The sequence below is a fragment of the Schistocerca gregaria genome, chromosome 4 (assembly GCF_023897955.1).
Source record: "Schistocerca gregaria isolate iqSchGreg1 chromosome 4, iqSchGreg1.2, whole genome shotgun sequence".
Classification (NCBI taxonomy): Eukaryota; Metazoa; Arthropoda; class Insecta; order Orthoptera; family Acrididae; genus Schistocerca; species Schistocerca gregaria.
The window spans coordinates 753,682,465-753,699,202 of record NC_064923.1 but is presented as its reverse complement, the minus strand read 5'-3'; the positions used below and the strand labels follow the sequence as shown (position 1 = coordinate 753,699,202).

At 39.0% G+C, this 16,738-nt stretch overlaps 1 protein-coding gene across 11 annotated transcripts in view; it reads left to right on the top strand.

The window, feature by feature from the left end:
• LOC126365782 (titin) overlaps window positions 1-16,738 on the top strand; it is a 523,502-nt gene that overhangs the window by 429,220 nt on the left and 77,544 nt on the right. For all 11 annotated transcript variants that reach the window (XM_050008347.1, XM_050008355.1, XM_050008352.1 and 8 more), the window contains 4 exons: window positions 2,727-2,899; window positions 10,410-10,600; window positions 14,234-14,549; window positions 15,901-16,189. In XM_050008347.1, coding sequence (XP_049864304.1) covers window positions 2,727-2,899; window positions 10,410-10,600; window positions 14,234-14,549; window positions 15,901-16,189 — 969 coding nt within the window. The remainder of the gene's footprint in view (window positions 1-2,726; window positions 2,900-10,409; window positions 10,601-14,233; window positions 14,550-15,900; window positions 16,190-16,738) is intronic.

Here is a 16,738-nt window from a genome sequence, read left to right as displayed (position 1 = left end):
GCTAGTCTCAAAAACTATTAGATGAGAGGTAATTAGAGCATAGTTTGAGGCCACATTATCTAAAACTGTCCTATCTGGCTGTTTGAACACACTGCTCTCCAAAACTGATAGATGAATTTTTAAGGGATTTTCACAAATAACTATGGCGTAGCTTGGAGCAATGTATATGTTTTACTTTTTCAAAATCAGAACACATGGGCAAAAGTTATAAATCAAACAATGGAAAATCCAGGATAGAATGTAATATTGGGAAAAAGTTATAGTGATTTAAAATTTCATAGAAAACCATCATGTTTGTCTATTTGAATGCGCTGATCTCCAAAACTACTAAATGAAATTTCGTGGGGTAACCAGGGTATAGCGTGGGGCAATGTACAGGCTTTATTTCACCAAAATTGGAACACATGGAAAAAGATATTGTAATTTAAAGTTTTATGCGAAATTACTTGCACAGCTTAGTAGTTTGGATTTTAGTCACCAGTAGCTCACGTAGTTAGTTTTGTAGTACACTGAAGAACCAACGGATGATGCTGTTAGTTTTGAATTTACTTGGCTAGGATATATGGGTATACCAATTTCACCTTGTGTATTAAAGACATAATGACATTACTTTGCTTGTTTCGATGTGTTTTATTGATATTCTTTTCGTGAAAAGGTAAAAGACTGTGGACTCAGTCATCTCAAGAATTGTGAGGTGAGACTTTCTGCAGCCCAAAATCGTTGGGCTTTAACTCGCTTTTTGGAAGCTCATTCTGAAAGTAAGGCACAGTGTAGCTCTGATCTAGAGTGTTACGCTCTTTAGAACCCTTCTATCATAGGGCTTAATGTTACATACCTCCAACATAGCACCATAGAAGCAGAAACTTTAATTAGAAGTGATGCAGGCGAGTGAGATTTTATACCCCAAATCCCACTTATTCTTAACATTTTACCATTTCACTTTATTTTTGTACAGATCTCAATGAGCTGATGCTACATCATGATCATAAACAAAGCACAAGGCCAGATGCCACATGCTATGGGCATCGACCTAAATGTCAGTTGCTTTTTGCTCAGGCAGCTCTATATGGCTTTCTCCTATGTGAGTGAAGCAAACAAGCTCTTGATTCATGTCCCCAATCATACTACTTTACATGTATATAAATAAGCTTTGTAAGTGAAAAGTAAATTCCATGTGTGCGTAGTTTTGGGCATTGATATAATTAAATACCTGAGCAACACTGGGTTTCTCAGCTAGTCTAAGATAAATGAAGTGTTAAATAGTTTATTTCGAAAGTTACATCTACAGAGTGCAGCTCTGAATGGAAGTAAAACATGGATGATACACACTACAGAACAGAAGAGAATAGAAGGTTTTAAAGTGTTGTGCTATAGAAGAATACTGAAGATTAGATTGGAAGATAGGGTAACTAATGAAGGGGTAAGAAATTTATAGCACAATTTGACTAAAAGAAGGGATATGCTGATGGGACACAGCCAGAGAAATCAAGGAATAGTCAGTTTGGTGATGGAGGGACGTATGGAGTGTAGAAATTGTAGACAGAGAGCAAAGCTTGAATGCAGAAGCAAGTTCAAATGGATTTAGGTTGCATTACTCATGTAGAGATAAAGGGATAGACTAAATGGAGAGATACATCAGACTAGTCTTTCGATTGAAGATCACAACAACAACATTAATAATAGTAGCGAGATTGTTGAATAACTTGAAACAACTGAACAAAATTGATGTTTCGCACTACTCATTTTTGCAGAAGGTTGAAAAAGATTTATTAATATTGTTCTTGATACTGGTGGCATGTTTTGTCAAAGACAGTGAATATTTACTGTATATGCACATTCAGTTTATAAATACACAGTCTACATGTCAGTTCAGACTCAAGATGTATCATTTTACAAGAGTTGTGTATAATTACCAATACATACATCTGAATTAAGTGGAACAAATAAATCACATGTAAACTGTTTATTCATGTACTTGAGAATGTTAATAATCAACAGTTTTCAACTGTTCAACCCTTCTCTTACCAACACTTTTCAAAATGTTTTAATAAAATTTATGAGTAATGAATGTTTGATGAACTTTCACTTGACAGTGTTGGTAAAAAAAAAAAAAGTGAACTAATGCAGCTGTTAATTTGTTTACAATCTTAGCATTTTCAAAAACAACGTATAACTTGAAAATATAAGACCTGATACATTGGAAAGTGCAGTTTCAAATATCAAGAACTGAATAACAGAAACTGGAATTTATAGCATCTTAATACATATTTGCTATCCTGTTTCAATTTTGACATCAGTTAAGTAATATTTATACTTGAGAGCTGACCTAGACTGTCATTACATATCTTTTTTATTCCCATCTCTCTTATTCCTTATTGGCAGATAAACAGACAGTAGATCCAAAATTACACCTTTTTTTAAGTTTAAAAAAACTGCCTGAAGAAAGACTTTTTTCCTGTTTTCATTCATTATTGGTTAGTAAATAAGCAATAGATCTAACAAATTAGCTGTTTTGAAGATATACACTCGCTATTCAAATAAATCACTGGAAGTGGACAGTCAGATAAAATTTGGTGATGTTGCAGTTCTGCTATCAAGCATGATTATTCTAATATTTATTGGCTAGAAATGCTGCATGGCTGAATTATCAGCTTGTCTAGCTCTATAAATGTACTGATGATCAAGAAAACTGAGAGTTATCTAATGTTGTGTTTACTCTGTTGCAGAACCTGTACATACAGACAAAGCTACCGCACCAAGATTTGTTGAGAAGCTTCAACCTAAGCATGTTCCTGATGGAACAACAGTTGAATTTCGGTGTCAGATTTCTGGTAGCCCTCGTCCACAGGTTACATGGTTTAAGCAGACAGCCATTCTGTTGCCTTCTCATGACTTCCAGGTGCGTAACAAGAGAAAGCTAGGGGATATAGTTCCTCTCCATGTTATCAAAGAGGGACCAGTCTCGTTCCCATACCTGTGCTCTTCACTTCTGTATATCTATCATTAAAGGTGGAGTCAGTGTGAGAAGGAAAACAGTTTTTGCTATGTGGATATGTGGAAATGCTTATAATAATGACAGAGAGGTCATGTGTATGGTTGATGTAGATCTAGAAGTAGAATGCATTGATTATGACAAGCAAAGTTTATGAAGAAAAGTGTATAAGTATTGATTTAAGATCCACCAAAACAGTGTTAATGGCTTTTATGAAGCGTGTTTTGGTGCCTATCATAATAAGAATATATGAAGGTCATATCAAAAGTCTTGCACACTGCACATGCATGACTGTCATAATAGCATGACCAAGATTAAGTAATTCAGTTGTAAGTGGTACTTTAGGCATGAGAGTCATATTTATGTTTACTGGTTCACATGGTTGTGTCGAGAGTAATCCTGTTTTAAAACTGGAGCTGAAACTGAGTCAGGTTGGATTACACATAATGACCAGCATTGCTACACCATAATCAAAACCCTATGTGGAAATAATCAATGGATATTTACAATTCTTTTAGAGAGGTATGTGAGGATAATGTAGTGGATTGTAGCACATTATCATGGTGGTCTGCTCATTTCTAGAATCTTGAGTAAGCACTGAGAACAACCCAAGAAGGCGGAAAACATCAACTGCAACAGGCTACACCTGTCAGGTTTTTGTTAATGACATTTTGAAAGTGGATTGACAAAAAAAACATATGTGGAAATTGTCCATTTGAGGAAATTGCATATGAGGCCAGAATGTCTGTCACTTCATTTTACAGAATCGTGGCTGAAAAGTTAAAGGTGAGAAAAGTTGCTGCCAGATGATGTGAGTGAAGAGCAGAAAGCAGTGTCAAAATAATCACAGAAGAATTCATTTGACATCATCGAACAGAAGGAGAAAAGTTTCTGAAAAGGATTGTTGCACTTGATGAATTTTGAGCCAGAAATGAAGTCTCAGTCATCATGATGCAAAAGTTCAGGCTCTCCTTGCCCAAAAATTTCCGCCAACAACAATCAAAGGTGAAACTGATGACGATCTTTGTGTATGACAAAATGGATTTATAGCTGCAACTAGAGTGCCCCAGGGAACATTTGTAACAACTGTTTCTACAAAATGTTTGGCATCTGAAAATTTTTAAGAAGGCCTGACATGCTTGTAGCTGGTGTCCTTATTTTGCACAACAATGCAAGACTGCATATTGCCCTACCAGTGAGAGAAATGCTTGCCAAATATGGATCAAAAATTCTTCCTGACGCATTATACAGTCCTGATATGAGCCCACCACACTTTAATTTGTTTCCCAAATCAAATGAACAACTCCACAGAAAACATTTTGATACCACTGATGAAGCTTCCAGTGAGATGACCCAGCTAACCATACGACTCCCTGTCCAGAGCACAGAAGTTGCCAAAATGTTGGAAAGCTGTCATAAGGAATAATGGAGATTATATTAATGACCTGTAAAGGTATTTGTAAAAAAATAATATTTTCTTCAGTTCTATCTTACACTGTGCATAACTTTTGAAATCATCCTCATATATTGTGTTATGTGATCTGTTGGAAGTGACTCTTTGTGTCTGGCAGTTCTGAAGTTATTGTTGAAATATACAATGATGGTTACAAAATATCTGTTTTAAAGGAATAAAATTACATTTATATTTCATACCCAGTATAGGCCAAAGGTAATTGTAGTATACTTGGAAAGTGAAGTATTGTTTAGTTATGAATCAAAGAGGACTTAAAAGTGCTTCAGGATAATGAAGTATTTTATTGTATGTTGATTTGCATTACAGAGATATGAATATAGATTAGGGTACATCATAAATTGAGTGAATAGAAAGTTTCTTCTTAATTTTTTGTTGTGAATTGGTAGGATTTTGAAAAATATTATTCCTACAGTTACCAGCTAGTAAATTGAAACTAGTGGCCTTGACTTTCCAAAAAGAGTATTATTTACATAACAGGTATCATTTGTAAATGCAACCTGTCCATTACTGCTTCTGTCATCGACCCTAAGATTGAGACTTTCTGGCAGATTAAGAGCATGTGCCAGACCAGGTTTTGAACCTGGAGGCTTTGCCTTTTGTGGGCAAGTTCTCTACCGAATGAGCTATCCAGGCAGAAGTGATGGCCTGGCTCATGCAGTCTCACTTTCACCAGTAATTTTTCTCCTGCCTTCCAACTTCACACAAGTTCTCCTGCATACCATGCATATCTAGTGCTCCTGGAAAAAAGATTATTGTGGAGAAATGATTTAATCACAGGTATTTAATCCTAGGGAATCATTTACAGAATGAATTTTCACTCTGCAGCAGAGTGTGTGCCGATTTGAAAATTGCTTATCACCTGTCATCTTCATTTCAGCATAACAGCAGCATCCCACATCTTCAGTGAGTTGTCTCGTATACCATTTTTAGATTTGTTCCTGTGAGTCCTTTCAACTACAGTTTTCAGCAGTAACTTGTGTCGTAATACTTAATAGACCGTTCTCTCTCCTTGAATGATAATATTCCCTATCAGGTATTCTTTCTCACTGGTTCACTGTGTGATGTCTTCATTCCTTACTAAACCAGTTCATTTGATCTTTGACTATGAGGTGACTTCAAAAAGCAAATTACATATTCTTGTGGAAGGCCAAGTAACTTTTATTGAATGTCACTCTACATCAACAACATCTTTGCCTCTGTACTTACACCTCGACTGACATCTCTGCCCAAACTCTTTGACTTTACAAATGTCTGTTTGTGTCTGTGTATGTGCGGATGGATAGCGTGTGTGTGTGCGAGTCTATACCTGTCCTTTTTTCCCCCAATGTAAGTCTTTCCGCTCCGGGATTGGAATGACTCCTTACCCTCTCCCTTAAAACCCACATCATTTTGTCTTTCCCTCTCCTTCCCTCTTTCCTGATGAAGTAACTGTTGGTTGTGAAAGCTTGAATTTTGTGTGTATTTTTTTGTTTGATTGTGTGTCTATCAACCTGCCAGCGCTTTCGTTTGGTAAGTCAAGCTTTGGTATGTTGATAGAAACAATAACAAACACAAACACACACACAAATTTCAAGCTTTCACAACCCATGGTTGCTTCATCAGGAAAGAGGGAAGGAGAGGGAAAGATGAAAGGATGTGGGTTTTAAGGGAGAGGGTAAGGAGTCATTTCAATCCCAGGAGCAGAAAGACTTACCTTGGGGGGAAGAAAGGACAGGTATACACTCGCACACAAACCCATATCCATCCACACATAAGTGACACTTTGTTTCTATCAACGTACCAATGCTTTCAATTGGTAAGTTACATAAACTCTTTGCCTTTACATATGTCTTCTTGTGTCTGTATATGTGCAGATGTGTGTGTGTGTGTGTGTGTGTGTGTGTGTGTGTGTGTGTGTGTGTGTGTGCGAGTGTATACCTGTCCTTTTTGCCCCCAAAGGTAAGTCTTTCCGCTCCCGGGATTGGAATGACTCCTTACCCGCTCCATTTAAAAGCCACATCCTTTTATCTTTCCTTCTCCTTCCCTCTTTCCTGATGTAGCAACCCTGGGTTGTGAAAGCTTGCATTTTGTGTGTGTGTTTGTGTTTGTTTGTGTCTTTATCAACATACCAATGCTTTCGTTTTGGTAAGTTACATCATCTTTGCTTATATAGTGTGTGTGTGTGTGTGTGTGTGTGTGTGTGTGTGTGAGAGAGAGAGAGAGAGAGAGAGAGAGAGAGAGAGAGAGAGAGAGAGAGAGAGGGAGAGAGAGAATATGTGTGTAATTTTGATGTTTTGCTCACCAGAATGATACTATCCTACTTATTTCAGTTTTTTCTTATGTTTCCTGTTGCAACATCATTTCATGCCCCCACTGTGATGCACCCATTATTTGTACCACAGCAGAACCGTGTCTGTAGGAAACCCAGAACATGTACTCACTCATGTCAGTGACTGGCCCTAGTGTGGAATGACATGTGCAATTTATATTTTTAAATATTAGCAGCACGTTTTTGCTATAGAAGACCATTTTGCTTTGTGCAATCCTCTCTGCCATGTCTTTCTGACATCTTCATCCACCTGTGCAACCCATCTACCCTATCTTGTTCTTTGTTTCCATCGTACTATTAAGCATCTGACTGTTATTTTTAAGCACCACAGATGTGCTAAAATACCCCTTTTTATCTGTTTCCCATACGTTGCAAGCTCTTCTTCCCCATTTACAAAAAAACCAAAACAATAAATTTTCTCTTGCTGAATCTTCCATTGTTTTCTTTCTCAGCCTTGGTCATTTCAGTGATATTCCTTTCATTTAACCTCCTTCTTAATGTAAATCTTCTCTCAATAGAACCTTGTAAGTTGATGTAGAGTTCATTTTATTTCCATGTGATGATGAACACACCTGTCATGATTTGTGCATGTACTGTGTTCCAGTGAGAAATATTTTATGATTAGATTTTTTCTATTGGTGTAATTTTTTGCATTGTAATACTTTAGCATCAGCAACACAAACTCAATAACACCAAAGGTTCTTTAAAAATTATTTGTACTTATTTTACCTGAACAGTTCTCAAAATTCTAAGATCTTTATGATGTTTAACCTGTAGTAATTCATAAAATTTTTCTAGATTGTGATTTTCTAATGTTGATTGAGTACCAAATTACAGAATATTGGAAGTCAAACTTGGGAAACATGGCACTAATAGCTGCAGTAAGTGAACAAAATACCATGACTACAATTTTTACTTTGTCCCACTGGTAATCAGTTGTATTTATAACTACAGTCAACCTGCCTGTATTGCAATATGTAAAATTTATATTTGTTGACTGGTGTCCTATGAGCTGTTAACCTGAGAACTACACTGGTGTGCAAAACTTAAGGACGAAAGTAACTTTTGCACATTGTGTCACCCCCAGTACTGCAGCTCTATGAAAGTTGGACCATAGATGGAAAGGACTGCTACAGTATATTACAGGAGGTAATGGAAACAAATACACAATGAAAGGAATAGAAATGACAGTTTTATTCAATGACAACTATTACACTGAAGTCACGACAATTCTTGATGGTTCCTTGGACATTACAAAGGTGGGACATAGTTCTTAATAGGTTGTGTGATCACTGTGGATGGCAGTGCATCCTGTGCAGCATGTTCCTATGCTGGACGCAGTGTTGGCAAGGAGTTCTTGTGGTACAGTGTTCCATTCGTCAAACAGTGCATTTGACAACTGCCAGACAGTCATCAGTGCATACTGGCATGCTGAACTATGACTTCTCAATGCATCCCACAAGTCCTTGGCAGGTTTTAAGTCAAAGGAAAAAGCAGGTCAGTCCATATTCTGAATATCCTCTTATTACAAGAGCTCCTTCACCCACGCTTTTCAATGCAAATATGCATTATCATACATAGAAATGAAATCACAGTCAAACACACCCCTGAAAAGATGCATGAGGGGAAGGAGTAAAGTGTCACATTAATATTGACCAACGAATGTACTATGTTCAAAGATATGCCTGTGAAACCATATGAGTTCCCACACTGTAACACCTGGGCCACCAAAAGGTTCACTTTCAAAGATGCTGGACAATCCTTTGTGTGGTGAGAGGTGGGATAAATAATGCACAAAGGAATGTGGTTGAACATGACCATTTGTTGGTCCAAGTATTACAGTGTGGGGTGGAAAAATGTTGCTTGGAGCGTACTGTCCTCCAAATCTTTGAGCATGAACTCTTACTGGCAGTGTTGTGACCCTATGCTCCTTTCTCACATGCATCTGATGTATGACTGCATCCAATAGCACAGGTTCATGTGAGCTGATGTTTGTTGCTGCCATCATACTATTGCACTTTTGATGGCCAGTGTGTAAAAAGAGAGAGAGTTTAGAGAGAAACTGGTATGCCGGTACGATGAGCTTTCAAAATTTTAGTAAATATTTCATACAGTTTCAATTGCAATAAGGATTTTACTATTTCCAAAACTGAGGATGGGCTTTCAGCTGCAAATAATGGTGTGTGGCACAGAGCCACACTTTTAGATAAGATTATCATACTATCTTTCAGGCCACTTCATTTGCTTAGTCTTATCACTCACATGTACACTTACCCGCCCAACGACACAGCCACACATGTGCGCGTACATGCGCACGCTGACACACACACACACACACACACACACACACACACACACACACACACACACACACACACACACACACAGAGACAGAGAGAGAGAGAGAGAAATAGTCTCTTCTATGATTTGCAGCATTGCTTATGCTTCTGCATCAACAATGACTGTTGCTGTGTGGCTGTTAGGGTAAATAATTAGAAAATGTGCATTGGGGAGAGAAAAGGCTTAAGGCAACATGGACAGAGGATTATGTGTGAGGCAGGGAGGAAATTGGAATATTTTGACAAGCACGAGACAGATGACTGTCAACATTTATGACAAAATATATATGTTGCGTGGTACAATAACATACATGAAGGGAATATGCAGCAAGAAAAATAAATGGAATCACAACACAATGAGAGGAAATGACCAACCACAAAATAGCAAAAGAGGATATAATGAGTACTCTACAGTGGGAAGGAGGAGACTGAGGGCAGGGTCCAGCAGAGATTTAGGCCAAGGGCTTTGTAGAAATGGAGGATGTGCTGAAGTGATAGTTCCAGCCTATGCTTTTCAGAGGCACTGGTGATTACTTGATTACTGGTGATTAAGGAGAGGACCCAAAAGACACAAGCAGGCAGGAATTGCTATAATTGATGTTGCAATGTGTAGCATTTTCAGAAGCAGGCAGCTGAGTTTTCTGTTGGCGACAGGTTAGGCAACTGCCATTTATTCACATTGTCTGCTAATTAGATGTCTTACCAAAATAGAATTTGCACAGTAATGACAACACTACTGGTAGATGTGGCTGCATTCACATATAAATCTAACACTGATCAGAAATGAAATGCATGTGACTGTGTGATAATAGGATGGTGTACAAGGACATGTGGTAACAACAGAAGCAGGAGGGAAATTCATGCTGCAGATGGGCAGGATATCTTTTATTTTTACTTTTTATATATATGTGTGCTTGTGTCTGTGTATGTGCGGATGGATATGTGTGTGTGTGTGTGTGTGTGCGAGTGTATACCGGTCCTTTTTGTGTTGACGTGGAAGGTTCAATTCCAGTAGAGGTTTTAATAAACTGTCGAAAATATGAAGATGAATGTCCAGAGAGGTAACTTAATTGACTTCAGATGGCCCAAATGAAGCAGACTTAAGAGTGGTGTCAAAGTTTGGGGTGATAGGGCCAAGAATGTGATTGCTATTTGTCCAGATCATTACTTTTGTGTTTTTATGTTTCTTTGCCATACAATAAATCATTACATACATTAATATAAGAGAGAAAGATGTAACTTTCAAGCATTGATACTCTAGTTCAATTAATGATTTATTATAAAATATTTTTTCAGATGTTCTACAGTGAAGATAATGTGGCAACACTTGTCATAAAAGAAATTTTCCCAGAAGATGCTGGCACCTATACATGTGTTGCAAAGAATGCAGCAGGATTTGCATCTTCTTCAACAGAGCTTGTTGTAGAGGGACCATTGTCAGACCATGGGTCAGATGTTGCTGTACTATCCAGGAAAAGCCTCTCAAGGTACAGTCTTAACAAAAAAAGTAGTAGATTAACATAATATCACTGATCATTGCAGCAGAATTATCTGTATGTAATTTTTAATTCAAATAATTTGGGATTGAATGAGATCATTCACTGAATATTATAAGCATTGAGTCATTCGTAGGCACACAAAAAAGAATGAAAACTTTTCTAGCTTTCAGATGAATCCTTTAACAGGTAGATTACATGTACATACACAAAAGCACACACACACGTTGGACAGAGGAAGGAGAGGCTGTTGGGTAGAAGGTGTGGGTGCAGTGGGTAAACAGAGACAGAGGCAATGAGTACTGCAGGAACATAGGATATATTTTCTGGATGACTCTCATCTGCATAGTTCAAAAAGCTGTGAAGCAGCCATTGAACTCTAATATGTTGTGCTCAGCAGCATGTTCTGCCACTGGGTGGTCAACTCTGGTCTTGGCCATTCTTTCTGGTGGATTGTTGGTTGGCAATTGAGCCCCCATAAAATGCAGCAGAGCTGGTATGTAATATGGTTGCTTTCACAGCTGACCCTGCCTCTGATGGGATAGGATAAGCCTGTGATGGGACTAGAGTAGGATGTGCAGGTGGGATGAATAGAGCAGATCTTGCACTTGGTAATTCTATAGGCAAGTGAGCCCTGTTGCAAAGGATTTAGATGGGAGTAGCATAGGGATGAACCAGGATGTTTTATAGATGGAGTGGACAGCAGATTATCATTTTAAGACAGGTGGGAGGGATTGCAGATAGAATATACCGTGATGATAGATAGTTGAAGCTATGGCAAAGGACATAGTTTATTGCTCCTGTCTGGTTCATTATTGGGTGATAGGCGGTGGCATTCTTTTGCAGTTGGTTCTTAGCCATGGAGGGAGGATTAGGGGCATGTAAGGATATGGTGCAGGAAATATATTTATTAGTTAGGTTTGGGGGTAGTGTCTGCTTGTGAAGGCCTTTGTTTAAATCTCACCATACTGCTCAAAAAAATTGTTGTCATTGCAGATATGCCATCTGTGGGTGATCAGGGTAAATGGGAGCAATTTTTTGGTCCAGAAGTGGAAGATAAATAAACAGATTCATGGCATGGTGGCAATGGGTACTGAATGGTGCACTCCTGTGGAAATATGTTTATCTGCAGTCTGGAGGAATTTTTCCTAGCCACCCAGAGCCCCAAAATTCCTTGCATTGATCTTAATCCTGTGCTAAGACATGTGATCCTTATTCCTCCACAGCCTCAAAAATTTCTCTGCCATATTCTTCATCTGATCCTACTCAACCCAATGTGACACCTGCCTGGACTTTGACCTCTGCCTCTCTAGTGGTTTTGCCCCTACTTCTCTCCAAATGAGGTGCACTAACCAACAACAGTACCTCCGTTTTGACAACTGTCACCCCTTCCACACCAAAAAATCCCTCTCAGGCAACCACTATTCCCCAAAAATAGCCCACAAAAAATTTTCCTGCATATCCTCACACACCCCTAATCATCCCACCACTCCAGAGAACAAGCAGCAAAGATACACATCCTTCACCACCAAACATCATTCCAGACTGCAGCTTCACAAGGGCTTCAATTATCTATCTCATGCCTGGAAATGGGGTCATTCTATCCACGATCCTTCTCACCACTCCTAATGACGTGCTCCACCATCTACCCAATCTGCACAAGGTCCTGGTACACCCCTACACTACTTCCACTCCCAACCCCTTCGTGCAGGAGTCTTATCCCCATAGAAGGTCCAAGACCTATCTCATTCACTCACCCAGCACATCCTATTGTAGTCCTGTCATGGGCTTATCCTGTACCATCAAAGGCAAGGTCACCTGTGAGAGCATCCATGTCATATACTAGTTCTGCTGCAATTGCTGCTCAGCATTTTATGTAGGTATGACCAGCAGTCAACTTTCCACCAGAATGAATGGCCACCGCCAAACTGTGGCCAAGAGTGGTGTCGGCGACTTAGTGGTGGTGCACACTGCTGAGCACAACATGCTTGAGTTCAGTGGCTGATTCTATCCCCTGTCATCTCGATTGGACCCCTCCGCACCCCCCTCCCCCACAATAAACTTTTCTGAACTACATAGATGGGAATTATCCTTGCAGTACATCCTTCGCTCCCACAATCCTCCTGGCTTCGACCTCTGCTAATCCACAGCACCCACATCCTCTGTGCTCACAACCCCTCTAATCCATGTCTCCATATCATTGTCATTGTGTGCTGCATGAATTTAACAGCTCTGGTGCCCATCCACTTGCTGCCGCTACCTCCCACTTTCGTATTCTGCACACCTGCTTCCTCCCTATGAGCTGCCAGCTACCCCTTGTCAACACGCTCTCACACTTGATGCCTTTCTCCCTCTACCCAACACAACCCTTCACCCCAGTCGACCAGCCAAACTTTAGTCCTATCCAAGAACCTTACAATCCTTCCGTAAGTGGTGTTCCCTCACAACATCCTATGCCACTCCCAAGCCCCAACCCCTTGCCACAGGGATCATATCCCTGTGGAAGAGTCAGGTACAAGACCTGCCCAATTCACTCCCCCAGCACATCCTATTCTAATACTGCCACAGGCTTATCCTATCCCATACTGCCGCAGGCGTATCCTATCCCATACTGCCGCAGGCTTATCCTATCCCATAACAGGCTGGGCCACCTGTGAATGCAGCCATGTCATATACCAGTTGTACTGTAATCATTGCACAGCTTTTTATATTGGTATGATTACCAACCAGTTGTCAAACAGGTTGAATTACTGCCACCAAACTGTCGCCAACAGCAGGTAAACCATCCTGTGGCACAGCATTCAGCTGAATGTAAACTCTTCCATTCAATGGCTGCTTCACAACCTGGGTCCTCTGGATCCTCCCCGTACCACCAGCTTCTCTGAACTACTCAGATGAATATTATCATTATAACACCTTCTCCACTCCTGAAATTATCCTGGCCTCAACCAATGGTAACCCAATGTCCCCACACCCTCCAGCCCATACTTTCTGCCCCCTGTCCATTCACCTTCTCCCTATTTATGTCCACTAACTTTAATTGTCTGTTGCTCTCTGCCATTGCACCCATCTGCTTTTCCCCTCCTCTGCTCCACTCGCCCCCCCCCCCCCCCCTCCAACCCTCCCTCCCCCACCATCACCTTGCTCCACAGCCTCCCGGCGCTGCACCTGGCAGTATTGCCAGCCTCCATCTAGTCCCTACACTCTCCACCTGACAGCATTCTTCTCTTCTCCCACCACCTGTATCGTGCTAATCCTCCCCCTACCCTGCCTCACTCCAGATTGTTGCTTTCATTCACTGTGACAGTTGCTATTTCGTATGAGCTGCCAGAGATGCCAGTCATGCGTGTGTGAGGTGTACTTGCTTGTGTGAATGTATGTGTGTTTTCTTTTCTGAAGAAAGCTAAATGTGTAACAACATTTTCATTGTGCCTGTGTACAACTCTACGTGTCATCTTTATGACGAGTAATTTTTTATCCTAATATCATTTTAATGTTTACTGTCTTATGCTCTTGTAATAAATTTGACTTATCTGTCTATCTGTCTATCTGTGTATTTCTATTCCATCCTGTGTTAACAGGAACTTTCTCATTGCTGTCATTTAATTTTTTTGATTATCACAGGGAATCGTCACTAGCAGACATCCTGGAAGGAATTCCTCCAATGTTTACGCACAAAGCAGTGCCGCTGTCTGCACCAGAGGGTTCTGATGTGAAGCTGGACTGTCAATTAGTGGCAGTGCCTGAACCAGTTATTACATGGTACTTCAACAAAAAGGAAGTTGATAAAACTGAAAATGTTTCTGTTTCTGTCGATTCTGATGGTCACATGTACTTTAGCAAAGTTTCCATTAAAAAAGTAAAGAAATCGCAGGAAGGTGTATATGAAGTCATTGCCAGAAACACTGAAGGAGAAACATCTATGCCCATAATCCTAAAGGTAAGATAAATTGTAATAAGAATCTATTGTATGTTCTGTGCTACAGATTGATCAAGCACTATAAACTTAGGGAAAAGAGGTGGTTGTTCATCATAAATGCCTAACTTTTAAATGTTTTGAGACTTTATATTAATCAAAAATTTATATACCTCTCTACTCTTTTCAGGCAATAACTTTAGTGTGTTAGTGAATATTTGGCAACATTAACATTAGCTTTTACCTTTCTCTTTTTTGCTGTTGGCATTCTGGCAATTGTACCAGACTAGTTGCTTCTTGCAGTTAACTTCTTGTTCAACTGACTTCTTGATAGCTTTCATTTAAACATTTGGTCACGTTTATTTCAGGTGGGAATCTTGGCATGTTCCTTCAGTATTTTTTACATTGGGAGCTGAAAGCTAGTATAATTGCATATTTTAAACTCAGTTATATTCATGCTGTCAAATTTCACACAAAATGCACAACAAATATTCTCTATGCAAATGCTTTGAAAATGGCATAATTATGCTGAAATTGCTATAGAACCTGGGTACATTACATTTTCCACTCCTGCAACATAAAAAAACTGTAAAAGACTTGCAGAAGGAACATCATTATTTTACATCTCGTTGGTGACGACGTCACTAGAGAAGGAACACAACCCTGGAATAATGAAGGAAATTTCCTACATCTTTTTCAAAACAATTGTCTCAGCCTTTGCTTAACTGACAAATATAAAACATGTAAAGCATAATTCAGGCTGGTCAGATAGGTATTTGAGCTTTGTCCCTCCTCAGTGCACGTCCATTGTCTTTACCACTGAAGTACCCCACTCAACATGGCATTGTATAATTGAAAACAAATGTAAATGTATAGTTGTGTGAAAGTAGAAATAAGTACACATTTAGAACCAATACTGCAGGGTGAAACATTTGAAAAAGGCCTCTATATCCAGAAACTGACATATCACTAAATCGTGCCTATTTAAGTCAAACTTAAGATATCCTTCTAAAATATGCTGAAGGACTGTTTTCTGCAATAAGAATATAGCAATATTAAGGATCTTGTAATACTCAAGATCATTTACCTTACTGATAAAGATATTGTTATAGTGTGGTGTGCTGATTGGTGCATGTAAATTAACTCCATAATATAACTGTTTAATTAACATGTTTATACTGAGCTAACTTTTATAGTTTGCATGGCAATGTCATTTCCATGCAGACTTCACTAGAAATATGGCTGTCTGAAGGGAAAACATCTTGTGTTCATATAATTTAAATTGCCCTTAGGAAACCTACAGTGAAAGCATAATTTAGACAAATGAATGTTTACCATACAATTAAAATCTGTTTTTGTGATAAATTTCATGCAGGTAAAAACATCAAAGAAGGAACCACCAATGGTCCTGGAACCACTGAAACCAACGGTTGTTCATACTGGTGATCCAGTAGTATTACGTGCAGTCATAACAGGCAACCCAGCACCAAAAGTCACGTGGCTTAAAGATGGTCTTCCAGCCGATGACCTGCCTGTTTCTCATGATGGAGACACTCACAGCATTTTCTTGAAAGATGTTGGTGAGGGAGACGCAGGGGTCTACACAGTAAGAGCAGAGAACCCCGTTGGTAGTGTAGAAAGTACAGCATCTCTCGTAGTTGAAGGTGAGTTAAATGAAAATATTTGTAAATTTTTCCTATTTACCTTTCCAGAATAAGAAAGTGTGGTATGTCAAAGAGATAATCAAAGTTTTTTACAATAGTTTACCTGCATTCATAAAGCAACTGAATAAAGAAAATATCTTTGTGATTTATAAAACAATTACATAGTGTGGGTACTTATTCCTTAATTCTACAGGAATTTTGGGCATTTTGTCCATTAATATTTCAATTGGCATATTGTGTACTTCTACAAATAGCTTGTGAAAAGAGTGTGAAGGTAAAATAAGGGAGATTCGAGCTCATACAAGGCGTGCACCATTCATGATGAACTGGACAGGAGTAAAGTGACAGTGGTATACAAAATACCTTCTGCTACATACCATAAGGCGGCTTTTGGACTATAGCTGTAGTTATAAATGTAGTGTAGAATATTAATATCAAATTATATGTTAAAACATTCACAGAATACACTAGTACGTTCGTTGTTGTTCAAAAAATTTTTTGAGAGACTGTGTTTAATCTCCATCACTGGCCATTTATATCTCACTTATG